Here is a 12,814-nt window from a genome sequence, read left to right as displayed (position 1 = left end):
CAATTATTTTCTCCATTTCATCTTAGATCATTCTGTTAAATCAAATGCTTGTGAATTAGGTATTTTAAAATATGGTCGAGGAACTCACCATTAAATGAATCTTCTTGGGCATTTTTTAATGAAGTAAAAAGGAATTGAGTAATTACAATTACCCTTTCTTCTAACTACTTGTGAATCCAATTTTTCACATTTGCTGGCTTACTTAAAGTGATAGATCCCTATCTGTGGCATTCCTGTTTCCCAAAGGAACTCATTACTGTACCTTAGAAAAGATAGCTCATTCTGGGTGAAGGTTTCAGTTAAAAAGGTTTGCCAGTCAGTATGTACAAAGAGAGAAATTGATCTATAAAGGGCCTGATTAAACCCTTTGTGTGTATGCCAACAGGATGTAAGAATTTAATGCAAAGATCATGCTGTAATGTAGTTCCCCACTTTTGACTTTAAAAAGGCCTAGACATGATGTGCTATCTGGAGGTTTATACATGATTCCACCCACCCATAGCAGATGGGGAAGGTTAAGCTGTACAGTGCCTTTATGTTATGTAATCAAACAAATCAAACAGGAATCCTTAAATCATGAAATAAAAAAAGTCTTTGGAGTTTATTTCTAATTCCTTTGGGTCTCTCCCCTCCCCCCGATCCAAACTGCCCCTGTACATTTTAATTAAGAAGTTTTTGGGTAAAATTTGAAAAGAATTATCCAGGCTTCAAGCACTCTTGTAATAGACAAGTGGAGAGTTGAGTATAGAAATTAGGTTTGAGTGGAGTAAGTACCCTTTTTTTCTGTCCCTTCTTCAATTTATGATAAGAGATCTCATGGCTGCAGATTAAAATATTCTAGGAGATCTAAGTATGGAGTTTTGTTTTGTTTTCCTCCCCTGTCCTCTAAAAAGCAAAGCCACTCTAGGATAAAGTAGCTCCATGGCCTTTTGCTTCTAAAAACAGAACCAGGAAGTAAATAGAAAATGGTCCCTGAGCACCTAGCTGGATTGATCTTACAAGGTTAACTTGCGAGACTTCAGTGAGACTGGTCTTTCCACTGCATCCTTGTTCCTTTTGTCCTTCCTCCTACTTGCCCTTGGAGAAAAGGTGAAGGGGCAGGTGTGGAAGTGTGGCTACTGGATGAACCTGGTAGATTTCTGTTGCTTATCCTTGGGCTGGAGTCTGGGTGGTGGGCTGGAGAAGGCAGGGCTAATTTCAGGGCCCACAAATACTGTTTAATAGGTTCACCTTGTTGGTGTTCATATGTAGCTCTTTTTCTCAGGTTTTCATAAACCACAAGATCCACTGGGAATAAGTGGGCCCATACTATAAAATGAACTACACAGCTTACTGAGCAATTAGCTTAGATTGATATACAGATTTAACTTTTTAATGAGGCTTGGCCACCTAAAGCCTCACCAGGTAGAGGGTCTCAGCTGCAAATGTCTGGCACAGTGTCTGTAACTTTCATCTAGCCCTGTGCTGTGCTCTGTCCTTTATGTGGCTTTGTGCTGCCTTCGGTTTCTTTCCACCTCTGTCTCATGCTGATCCATCCCTCCTTATGTCAAAACTGATGCACTAATTACAGAGAATCATCAGGCCCTAAGTCTGCAGTTGCTTGAAGTTCAGCCTTTAAAGTACAGAGACTTCTTTAACTGTATTTTTATTGCTGTAGCTATTTCTGTTCTGATTTGCCACTGCATAAATCACCACAGATGCTAGAACTGTGAAGATGTGTGCTTTGAAAAAAACTTGCTGCAAAATGCCTGTTACGCTTCCTGCAGGATGCTTTTCTTACATGCGGCAGCAAACCTCTGTGTGCTGGGCTACATGGAGAAGCGAGGAGGTAGAGTAGGGAAAACCTTGGGCTCCAGAGGCAGGCCCAGGCTGGAATCACTTCTTGCCTGAACAGTCTTGAACAGTGATCCCCATTTGTAACATGGAAGTTACATGTTTCCCGTGACTCCTGTAACAAATTACCGCAAAGTTAGTGACCTAGATCAACACAGATGTATTATGTTGCAGCTCTGGAGGTCAGCGATCTAAAATCAAGGTGTCAGCCTGGCTGCATTCCTTCTAGGAACTCTGGAGGGGAACCTGTCTCTGCATCCTGTGGCTTATGGACCCGTTCCTTCATATTCAAAGCCAGCGGTCCAGCATCTTCCCATCTCTTCTGTCCCTGCTTCCATCACCACGCTCCTTCTCTGACTTTAAGCCTCCTGCCTCCCTTTTATAAGGACCCTTGTGATTTCACTAGGACTACCTGGATAGGCCAGGCTAGTCCCCAGCTCAAGATCTTTAGCTTAATCACATCTGCAAACTCCTTTTTATTTTTTTTTCCATATATGATAGCATGTATAGATTCCAGGGATTAGAACCTGGATATCTTTGGGAGGGCCATTATCAACCCACAGTGTGGGGTTGCAGGAGGATTAATTGGGTTCATACTATGGATGTCAGCTCATGCACCCATTCCTCTGGTGCATGAACCAGTAGCTCTTAGTGACACAGTATAAGAATGGATATCTGTAGCAGTTAATTTACATCATTAGGAAAGATTAAATCACTTTTTTTTCAAATATTCTCCTATTAGGAAGGCACAGTGCAATAGTTAATATTTGAAGAGTATCACTGTTGAAAAGGGTAAAAGTCAGTTTTCTGAAAAAAAGGTAAAGTCAATTTTCTAAAAACTCTTGAAAATTTACTTATGTAAAATACCACCTTTTTCAGTAAGACTGGGTAAACAGGCATAAGGAGCCATTTTTATTTTTATGCCTCTAGAATAGTATTACTAATAACAGTTGAGATTTATAGAAATTCTTTCCTCTAAGTACTTTAGAGCTCTTTCAGGTTTGAGGTGCACATAAAATTTGATTTGGCAAGGATGATTTAATTTAGCAGATACTTCAAACAAGTTGCCTTAAATCCCAAGGAATTTTTCATTGCTGTCTCTCTCTGTGTTCTGATGGAATCCAAATGCCAAAAGCTGAAGGTGACGTTTTAAGTTTTTTTTTTCCTACCATTCCATTCCTTCTTAGTTTTATATAGAACTCTATCTAAAGTAAGCAAGCAGCTGGAGTCATTCTCAGGGAAAGTCACCAAGCAGATGAGGCTGTAGTAAGAAACAAAGGGAACAACAGATGCCGCACATACTGTTAGTGCCAAGTCGCCAGGCTGGGGCTTCATAGATCCCACGGTGGCCCGCCCACAGCTGCCGGGAGGCAGGGAGCGATTGCCTTTATTTTCAGGAGCAGAGAATGGGAGCTCAGAGTGTGGCTCCCTTGCAGCTGAGCTTCAGAGGTCTAGGGCGACATGGGTGCCTTTGTGCTTCCATATCCAGCTGGGAATAACTTCCTGCTTGGGCCCAGGGGCTTCAGCAAGGCAGGTACCCTGCTGGCTCCCCCACCTACCACATTGACATCCCCCTCTCCTTCAACGTGGAGAGTCAACAGGAAGCGAAGTTCGAACTCTCGTAGGTTTGGTCGGTCACATCTCTCTAACCTGACCCAGGATAACAAGTATTCCTGTTTCTTCTTTCCTTCTCCTATTTTCAAGTCCCCTCTTCCCTTTCTAACAGGATAGCCTGGGTAATGTTTTACCTGGGTAAGGCTGAAGTAAAGAGCAGAGCTCAGATTCTCTGACTCCAGACCCTGTGCTGGTTTTCACTGTCTGGTGATCTTTGAATTCAGCCAGCATCCAGTTGCCAGGCCCAGGCAGCGCTCAAAAGGACAGAGGTCAGCTTTGCTTCATCAATCATGGACATGCAGTCCCAGCACTCATAGTTAGGCAAAGAAAGAGGCTCCTTCGAAAAGAACACTTGAAAGTGGAGAGAGATTTTGCAAAGATATGCCTCACCTTTGGAGAGATGGACAGAAACAATGGAAATGACGTTTTCGTGCCTGCATCCCCATCTTTGAAGGAGAGTTCAACCAGATCACACATTTTTTAAGGGAAATGGAGCTGCTAGTGAAACACTGTGTTTCCAGAAAGAGCTGCGGTGTCTGCAGTGGAAACCTCCAGCAAGCCTGGCACTCAGAAAGATGTCTAACTGAAAACTACAGGCCCAGGAACACTGATGGGATCCCTTTCCTTCCACCAGCAACATCAGCCTGCATAAGTCCACAAACTGCCATACAGTCTTCAAAGTTTATCTTTGAACTACACGACACATCTTTCCTTTCTTAAACGAATTTGTTGCCGATTCTCAAGAACCTTCCAAGGAAGGTGGCCTGTTTTCTTGTTGTGTTATTTTTCTTTTTATGTTTTTTAAAGTAACACGTACACACACACACACATGCACACACACACGCACAGTTCAGAAGTGTACAGCTCAATGGATTGTTACAAAAGAGGCACACCTGTGTAACTGCAGCCTAGGAGAAGAAACAGCACACTGCCAGCCTCTTGGCAGTTTCTTCCTCCCGCAACATTATTGCCCGTCTCTCTTCCCCAGAGGTAACTGCTTACTGCCCTGACTTCTAGCACTGTAACTTGCTTTTCTCTGTCTTTGAACTTCATAGAGTTGATTCATACAATATGTATTCTTTTATGTCTGGCTTCTTCCTTTTCACATTATGCTTGTGAGATTCATCTAGGTTGTTATGATTTTGAGTTTTACCATTTTACCATCTGGGCTTGTGGGTCAAATAAAGAATTTCATAAGGAAATGAGAATCTAAATTCTGTAGTTTCTGAGCAGGAAGTCTTTGTTCCCACAGTCAGCTTTTTTTTTCCCCCACTGTGGCAATATTTTTGCAGTCAGCTTGGAGTGTGTGTTCTGCAAGAGTGTTTCTCCAAAAAGTGGTATGACTCAGCTTTGCTTTGTCCTTATTTACAAGGCGTGGCTCAGAATGACATTTGACTGTTTACAGAAATTAAATCCTGCCCCAGAGGAAAAGAAGTGACTATTCCTGAGATTATTTGCACAATTAGGCCACTGGCTCTTTTTTGTGAAGAAGAGGGAGAAAGATGCTTGGTCAGAAAGAGCACCCGTAAGTCAGTGCACAGCCAGTCAAGGCTGGGGTGCTGTTTTTTAAAAGACAGTGAACTTTAAGGTTCCGAAGCCACTGGTATCATTTTATGGCTCTGCGTTGAAAGATCTGTCTTCTGGTTTGTGTGCAGTAGTGGGTGAAACATCTCAGCCTTTCAGAGATGGGTGCTAATTATCTGAAATGCTTTTCTGTTAGAGCGCAGACAGCACGAAAACAATGTTCATAAAAATCCAACCGCTTCCTACAAGTATGACCACAATTCTATCACCTAACAAATAAATGATTGTTTAAAAATATTTATTCATGCTCATATGGAATGGCTATATAGTTGTAATGAAAGGATATCATTCTTATAGCCTTGAAATCAATATTATAATAATTCTTCGTTGCTGTACAGTTCATTAACAACAAGTTTAAGAGTTGTATGATGCACTAAGGTGATCCATGAGTTGTATAACCATTCCCTTATTTCCGGACAATGTGTTATTTTCATTTTTCCTCCCATTATTTTAACTTATGTGGCAGGGGCTTCTTTCTTGCATATAAACTTTTTCTTCTTTTGAATTAACTCCTTAGGACACATTTCCAGGAGCGGGATGGCTATTTTGTTTTGGTGGTTTTAATTATGCATTGCACTGCCGACTTCCTTTCCAAAAAATTGTACCAGAAATAAGGAAGTGTCCCAGCTTAACTCTTCCATTTTTAACACTTTGTTACTAAAAATGTCTAGTTTCTTAGTTTAATGGGTATCAAATCTCACCATGTAATTATTTTTATTTATATGATAGCTCATAAAATCAAACAGGTATTGTGACAGTTAAATGAGTTAATGGTCATAAAGCATTTGTAGCATTGGTTCATAGTGCTGAGTAGGAGAGTGTGCTGTCATTGGACTTTTTTCAGTTAATTAAGTCTCTTTCTGTCCTCTCTAGAGAAAACTGTTTGGTCAAGCCCTATTTTTGCCTGGTTTCTGGGGTCTTGGTGTTTCATAGTCATACATTCACTGGTTTGTTCAACAGCTATACTTCTTGGACTCTTGGTTGCAGCTGACAGAAACTCATTTTGGTTGCAGTTGACAGAAACTTATTTGAGGTCACAGAAGTTGCCACGGGGCATTTATGGTAAAGTTACCTGGGATCTTACAGAGACTCAGGGCCTTTGTGTTTGAGTTCCTTCTTCCCAGTGCTGTGTTCACCTCTTCCTCATGCGGCTGGTCCTCCTCATCCTTCCATCTTAATGTAACATCACTTCCTCACAGAGGCCTTCCCTGACAGCCTGGCCGCATGGCCACACCCCTTCCACACTCCCTCATGCTCCGCCATGGCTCCTTACCTTTGTCCTTCGTGGCCTGTTGCAACTGGTAATTATTTGTTGGAATACTTGCTGGTTGTCCATTTAGGTGATGAGTTGCCAGAGGCAGGGCCTTTGCTGTCTTGTCCACTCTCATCTCCTGGGGTCAGGCATGGTCCTGGCACCCAGCGACCCCCTCTGTGAATGCTTGCTGAGTGAATGGACACAGCCAGCCAGGCGATTGTCTTCATCCTCCAACTTTGGTCCTCTCTGCTTCCTTACTTCATTCTGATGTCCTGTCTCTGTCTCTCTTCGCTGTGCTCTCCTCTCACCCCCTGCAGATTGGCTTACTTACTTGTTTCACCCGCAGAGTGAAAACACAACTCCCATGCACTCCTGAGTTGCAAGCTTCATATCTGGACAGTTCCGATTCCTGGCTCAGCTAGAGTCTTGCCCACTGTAGTCCAATCTCCTATGACTTTGGGTGGGGAGATGGTGGGTGGGACCACATATCACTGGCCCTTGTGATGCCCTGTGTGACCATGTTGATTATGAGGAGGGGAGAAAGGGTGGCTGAACAGACTTCTGAATGGGATGCTCCTGTAAATTAACTGCTAGCCTTACCTCCAGGATGCTCTCACCTCCAAGCACTGAGGACATGGCATGAAAATTGCAGTCTTGTCTCAAAGTACCCACAACCTGCAAGGGTGCCAGATGGACCAACCAAAGGTGAATCAGTGCACTGCTTCGGTGATTGCAACCAAAGCCCAAACCCAAAATCTCCATTGTCATGAGGCGAAAATTCTCATGAGTGAGATGGATAACAAACACTATAAATCAGTAAAGTGTGTGGTATATTACAATGGAAATATGAGGACATCTAAAATATTAAGAAAATTGAGAGATGAAAATAAAAATATGAATACGAAATGATTCCATTTCAGTATGAAAATATAAGCTGAGAAATGCTAAAAATGAATCAGTAAAGGGGCACAGGGACTGTGAATTTAAACAGAATGGTCTGAAAGGGCTCTGTGTGAAGGTGACATTTGAACAGAGACTTGAGGGAGATGAGGCAGCAGAGCACAGCATATCTGGGATGGACACCCTGGGCTCTGGGAACAGCAGGTGCAGAGGCCCGGAGGTGGGTGTGTGGACTGTGTCTATGGAGTGGAGAGAGGTGAAGGCAGTACATGAGCTCCGAGAGGTGACAGGGAGCCATACACCCCTGTGCCCTGCAGCCACTGTGAAGCTCCTGGCTTTTGCTCTGGGTGGAGATGAGGCCAGATAGGGTGCTGGGAAGAGGAGCAGGAGGTTTTCTGTAAACTCTGCTGTTATAACTGCTTACTTACACTTTGATATAGTTGTACAAACCTTTTCCTTTGCTCTGTTTTTATGCTTTTTGTTTTAGGTATATTGATTTAGGCTGGCTTAATTAGAACTGAATATTTGGATTGTCTCAGGGAGTGTCAGGGAGGTGCCCGTCTGGAGGGCACTGCACTCAGCTGAAAGGTCCACTGCGGGGTCACCTGTATGCACCCCCAGCCTCATCCTTCAGGGGGCTGCTTTTCAGATGCTTGCAGGCCCAGTCCCTGAGCCCATCCTCACAGCAGACAGGGATTACCTCCCCATTTTTCTAATGGGGCCTCTGAGTAGCATAGAAGAAAGAACCCAGGGTCACTCAGGGTGAGCAGGACAGGGCCAGAAAGCGAACATAGTTCCCCTGCAACTGGCTCTTCTTGGGCAGTCTTTTCTGATGGGTAGTCACCTTCTGATGGGCAGTCACCTTATGTGTTAGTGGCACAGATATGCCATTGCTGTTATAAATTCCTCCTTCCATTTGGGAAATTGTATCACACCCTTATTAGCTGAAAAGATTCTTATGTGGCTGTGAATGGGGGTGTTGGAGTCAACAGACTGGGGGCCAAATCTGGGCTCTGCCACTTACCACTTCATGATCTGGCAAGTTACTCAGAGTCTTGATCCCAGGTCCTCATCCATGAAAGGGTGACACTGCCTGCCTCCTGGGTTTTTGGTGCGTGGTAAGATTGTACACGTCATGCCCCAGTGCAACTCATGATGCCTAGTAGTCCGGTGGGTAGACCTAGCCAGGTATATTTTGAGGAAAAGGAATTACTTTTTAACAGTCAACCTCTTTTCTTTGTAATCATTCTTTTCTTCCCCTGGGATTCTGGGTGGTTCGCATCCACATACAGCCATTCGATGTGCATCTCCCAGCACTCTGAGGTCAATCTCACCTCGAGTAAATACTAGGTTTTGCAGTTGACTCTGCCTGTAAGTCTCAGAAGTCTCTTGATAGAAAGCCATCTGATGGTCTCAAAGTATTTTATGATTAGTCATGAATCTGCATCCCATTATTTTAATTAGGCAGCAAACAATTATGTCAGGTGGCCTCCCAGGCCTGTTTGATAGATGCTGGCAGTGGTTGCTGAAAACATTGGTAATGCCAAGGCTCTGATGCTTCAGTAAGGGATGGCTTTTAGCTTCTGCCTTCTTTTCTTGTCTCTTGCAGAGCCTTGGAAGTACATCCGTAAAAGACTGACTCTTGATTTCAAATGAGGCAATTCCATTTATTCATTTTAGGGCTCTTTTTTTAGCTCCTAATCTGTTACTCTTTGACCCAAGCATTTGACAATGAATGACAGAATATTTATCAACTTAGAGAATGGTTCCATCAGCTCTGCTTTCCCCACTCTAGTGGTGAAGAACACAGCACGATTTTGCCCAGGCTACCCAGCATAATGATGCTGTATGCACATGAGCCATGTGTCAGTGGAGAAGTGTGTTTAGCTGAGATTCGACTGGAGCTGTGTAGAAATGTGTGGCTCTATGTTTGAAAGAAGATGTTACTGTATGTTTTTTAAGTTCTAATTGCTCTCTAATTGTAACTTGTGTGGCTTACAAGTGAAAAAGTTTCCTTATACTTTGGGCTTGTAGAATTAATAAAATTTAGAATTTTGGGTTCATTCACCTGGAATAATAGATACAACTGTGGTATTAATATTTGTTTCCTTTTGCTGCTGTTACTGAGAGTGATGTTCATATAAGATATACAAAATTTTCACTCAGTTCAGTTTAATGAAATGCATGGAATATATTCAGTCTGTGTATGCACTCATGCGCTGGGGTACCAAGATGAGTAAGATGTGGTCCCTGCCCATAGGCAGCTGAAGGCAGCCCCTGCCTTGTACAAGGCTGTAGAGGTGAGGCATAGACTGAAGCAAGTGGACAGTGTCTAGGGGGCCTGTGGAGGGCTGCCTCTTGGCCCAGTTACTGGAGTGTTCAATTTGAGTTCTGAATTAACAGGAAGAATGACCAGATGCTGCGAGACAGTGCATTCCAGGCATGGAAAATGTTAGCAAAGGCTCAGGGGTCTGAGATTGCAAAGGCAAGGCAGAGAGTTTGGAGAACTCAAGGAGTTCAGTGTTATGAGCCTAAATACAGAAGGGGCAGGCACAAGAGAAAGTCAGAGAGAGGGGTGGGGTGGGTTGGGGAGAGTTGGTTCTGATTCTGGAGGGCCTTCTCTGCTGTGCTCTGGAACGTCAACTTTGCTCTGAATCTGGGGCCATTGGTTGGTTCTGATGGCTAGACTGTGGGATGGTTTATGCGGTAGATCATCTGGATAGAAGATGAGGCATCAGGATGCATGTGTGGATAGATGGGTGGATTGTGGTTGATGGATGGAGGATGGATGGATGGATGGATGATGGATGGATGGATGGATGGGTGGATGGATGGATGGTAGGGTTTTATGAAGGCGAGGAAACCAGCTTAGGGGCTTTTGCTGTTGTCTAAGAAAGAAATGAGGAGGACCTAAACCAGTGTGGAGGTATTAGAAATAGAAATAGACAGACATGAGAAATATTTAGGAGATGAAATCAGGTGCTGAAAAAATGAGGTGAGTGTAAGTTAGAGCCATAAAGATTTTGAGGAAGGCTACTGGGTATCTGATGTAGGTGATCAGATGGATGATAAACTGGGAAGGCTGGAGGTGGAAGCCATTTGGTGAAGAAGATGTGTCCAGCTTAGGACATTTGGGACAGCTAAGTGGCTGGTCTAACAGACAGTTGGATACTCAAGTCTCAGATTCAGAGAAGAGATCAGAGTAGAAGATGCTGATTTTGGCATCAAAGGTTTACAAAAGTCTGAAGGGGTCAGTTAGGGTCATTTATATGCAAGGATGCTTGTAGAGTTAGAGTAGGAGTGTGGACTGGAACACTGTGGAACATCAGGGCCTAATGATAGCTGCCCTGATGAGAGAGAATGCCTCAGGGGTACTCAGAATGAATAGAGAGGCCCAGAGAGGTGGTATTGTTGCAGAGTCAAAGGAACAGAAGATTTCCAAAGTGTGGACTATTAATGGAGTCACATGCAGTAGAGTCATCCAGTAACATACAGACCAAAATCTGCCATTGGCTTGGCATCATAGTGAGAACAGGTTTCCAGGTGAGCTGGCAGTGAATAGAGGGGAGGGGGAATGTCTAAGAGGGAAAGGTGCAAGAGCGCTCTAGGAGGAGCCAGTACTTCTGGGAACTCAGCCACAGTGGCTGTGGGTGTAATGCCCTGAGGAGGTTTACACCATTAGAAGCTGCTTGTTGAATTCTTTACTGCTATACGAAGTAGGCCACATTTACATTTGGTTATACATGTTTGTATTATTGCTTGTTGAGGTTTTATTTATGCTAATCAGAGGCAAAATGTAGTGTGCCTCATGTATCTATTAATTTGTTTTAACATATCCCATTATTGAATGTTTAAATATTGCTAAAACCTTAATCTTTTTTTTTTTTTTTTTTTTTTTTTTTGAGATGGTGTCTCACTCTGTCGCCCAGGCTGGAGTGCAGTAGCATGATCTTGGCTCACTGCAAGCTCCGCCTCCCGAGTTCACGCCATTCTGCCTCAGCCTCCCGAGTAGCTGGGACTACAGGCGCCCGCCACTATGCCCGGCTAATTTGTTTTTTTTTTTTGTATTTTTAGTAGAGATGGGGTTTCAGTGTGTTAGCCAGGATGGTCTCGATCTCCTGACCTCGTGATCTGCCCGTCTCGGCCTCCCAAAGTGCACGAGCCACCGCGCCCGGCCTAAAACCTTAATCTTTTTAAGACCAGTGGTTTACATTTCCCTACTTTTCTTTCTAGCATTCTCCCCAAAATGCCTTTGGCACTCCAACCAGAGTTAGGAGTTCTGCAACGCAGATCCTGCACTTTGCTGGCCATCATCCTGCAGACTCACCTGACTTTCAAGGTTCTGTCTGAGGTCCTTGTGAGATGGTCCAGACCCTTGATATTCTGGGCCAGCAACCTCTCCGGCTCAGCTCTTGACTTTCTGCAGACCTCACACTCCAGGAAGGAAGATGCAGCTGCTCCACTCCAGGAAGGAAGATGCAGCTGCTCCACTTTCCTGAGCACCCTGTGGTCCACTCCCCTGCAATCTCATCTGTGTACGCCCCTCTTCCTCGATGCCCTTCTCTCTGGGCAGCTGGACACACCCTTACTCTTTCTTTAGGAGACTGATCGAATGTCATTGCTCATGGGGCCTCCCCAGGTGGAGCTGGCTGTGCCTCTCCCTCCCTGGGGAGCGCCTCTCCACTCCCACCTGTTGAAGACTGAGCATGCTGCATTGTGCCTGTGTACCTTTTTGCTGTTCCCTTCTGAGATTCTGATCCTCACATGGCAAGGAACACCTTTGTGTACCTGGCTCCATGCCTGGCACTTCATTCACAGTGGGAGCTGTTGGCCTGGCGACGCTCACCTTGTCCTCCGCTTCTTTCCAGGGAAGCAGTTTAAGTGCACGGTGTGTGACTACACAGCGGCCCAGAAGCCACAGCTGCTGCGGCACATGGAACAGCATGTCTCCTTCAAGGTAAGAGGGCTCTGGAGAAGGAGGCAGATGTTCGGGCAGAAAAGGCGTCGCTTTTCAAAGTGAAGATGGAGAGAGCATTCTTTCATTATTTGTTGGTATTACCTTCGCTTTGGGGCCCCCTTGGCTGGTACACATGGAGTCTGAGGCATAGTGCAGCTTATTTGTGCTCCCTCATTCCAGAAGCGTAGCATTTCTCTGTAATTTGGAAACCAAGTCAAAGATGTGTAAGAGGATGCAGACAGAAGAAAAGGCACAATCTTTGCATAAAAGCACTGGAGTGATTTAGAGGAAGGCTTGCAGGCGTCAGGGACACTTATTTTTGCTTTCAGATCCTGGATTGCCGCAGGTGAGTCACCTGATAAAGCAGGTGTGATGAAGCCCACCCGGCAAGCAGTTGTAAAAACGGGAGATTGTATTCAGGAGTGTCCACCACAGTGCCCAGCATGTTGCAGAGGTTCAGGAGATGGCGGCCCTTCGTATTCTTTTAATGCCTCTAGTTGGTGTTTCTTCAGTGTAGGTGGTAATGCTTGCTTAGCCACTGCTTATGATGCAATTATTGACAACAATAACTAGGTCCAGTAATGTGTTCAGTAAAAAGTTCTGCTCAGCACTTGGGGAAACTTGACCCTTAAAATTACTGCTGTTGCTGGCAAAGCAACGTGGCACACATG

General features: G+C 44.3%; 1 protein-coding gene across 12 annotated transcripts in view; it reads left to right on the top strand.

The window, feature by feature from the left end:
- Positions 1–12,814, top strand: part of ZFAT (zinc finger and AT-hook domain containing) — a 236,882-nt gene that overhangs the window by 137,911 nt on the left and 86,157 nt on the right. For 11 of the 12 annotated variants that reach the window (XM_054498875.2, XM_063669101.1, XM_054498874.2 and 8 more), the window contains one exon: positions 12,055–12,143. The exons of the other annotated variant lie outside the window; for it this stretch is intronic. In XM_054498875.2, the coding sequence (XP_054354850.2) occupies positions 12,055–12,143 (89 nt within the window). The remainder of the gene's footprint in view (positions 1–12,054; positions 12,144–12,814) is intronic. 12 annotated transcript variants of the gene reach the window in all.

Source organism: Pongo pygmaeus, chromosome 7 (assembly GCF_028885625.2).
Source record: "Pongo pygmaeus isolate AG05252 chromosome 7, NHGRI_mPonPyg2-v2.0_pri, whole genome shotgun sequence".
NCBI classification, from domain to species: domain Eukaryota; kingdom Metazoa; phylum Chordata; class Mammalia; order Primates; family Hominidae; genus Pongo; species Pongo pygmaeus.
Note: the sequence above shows the minus strand (reverse complement) of the source record. Positions and strands in the feature narration are given on the sequence as shown.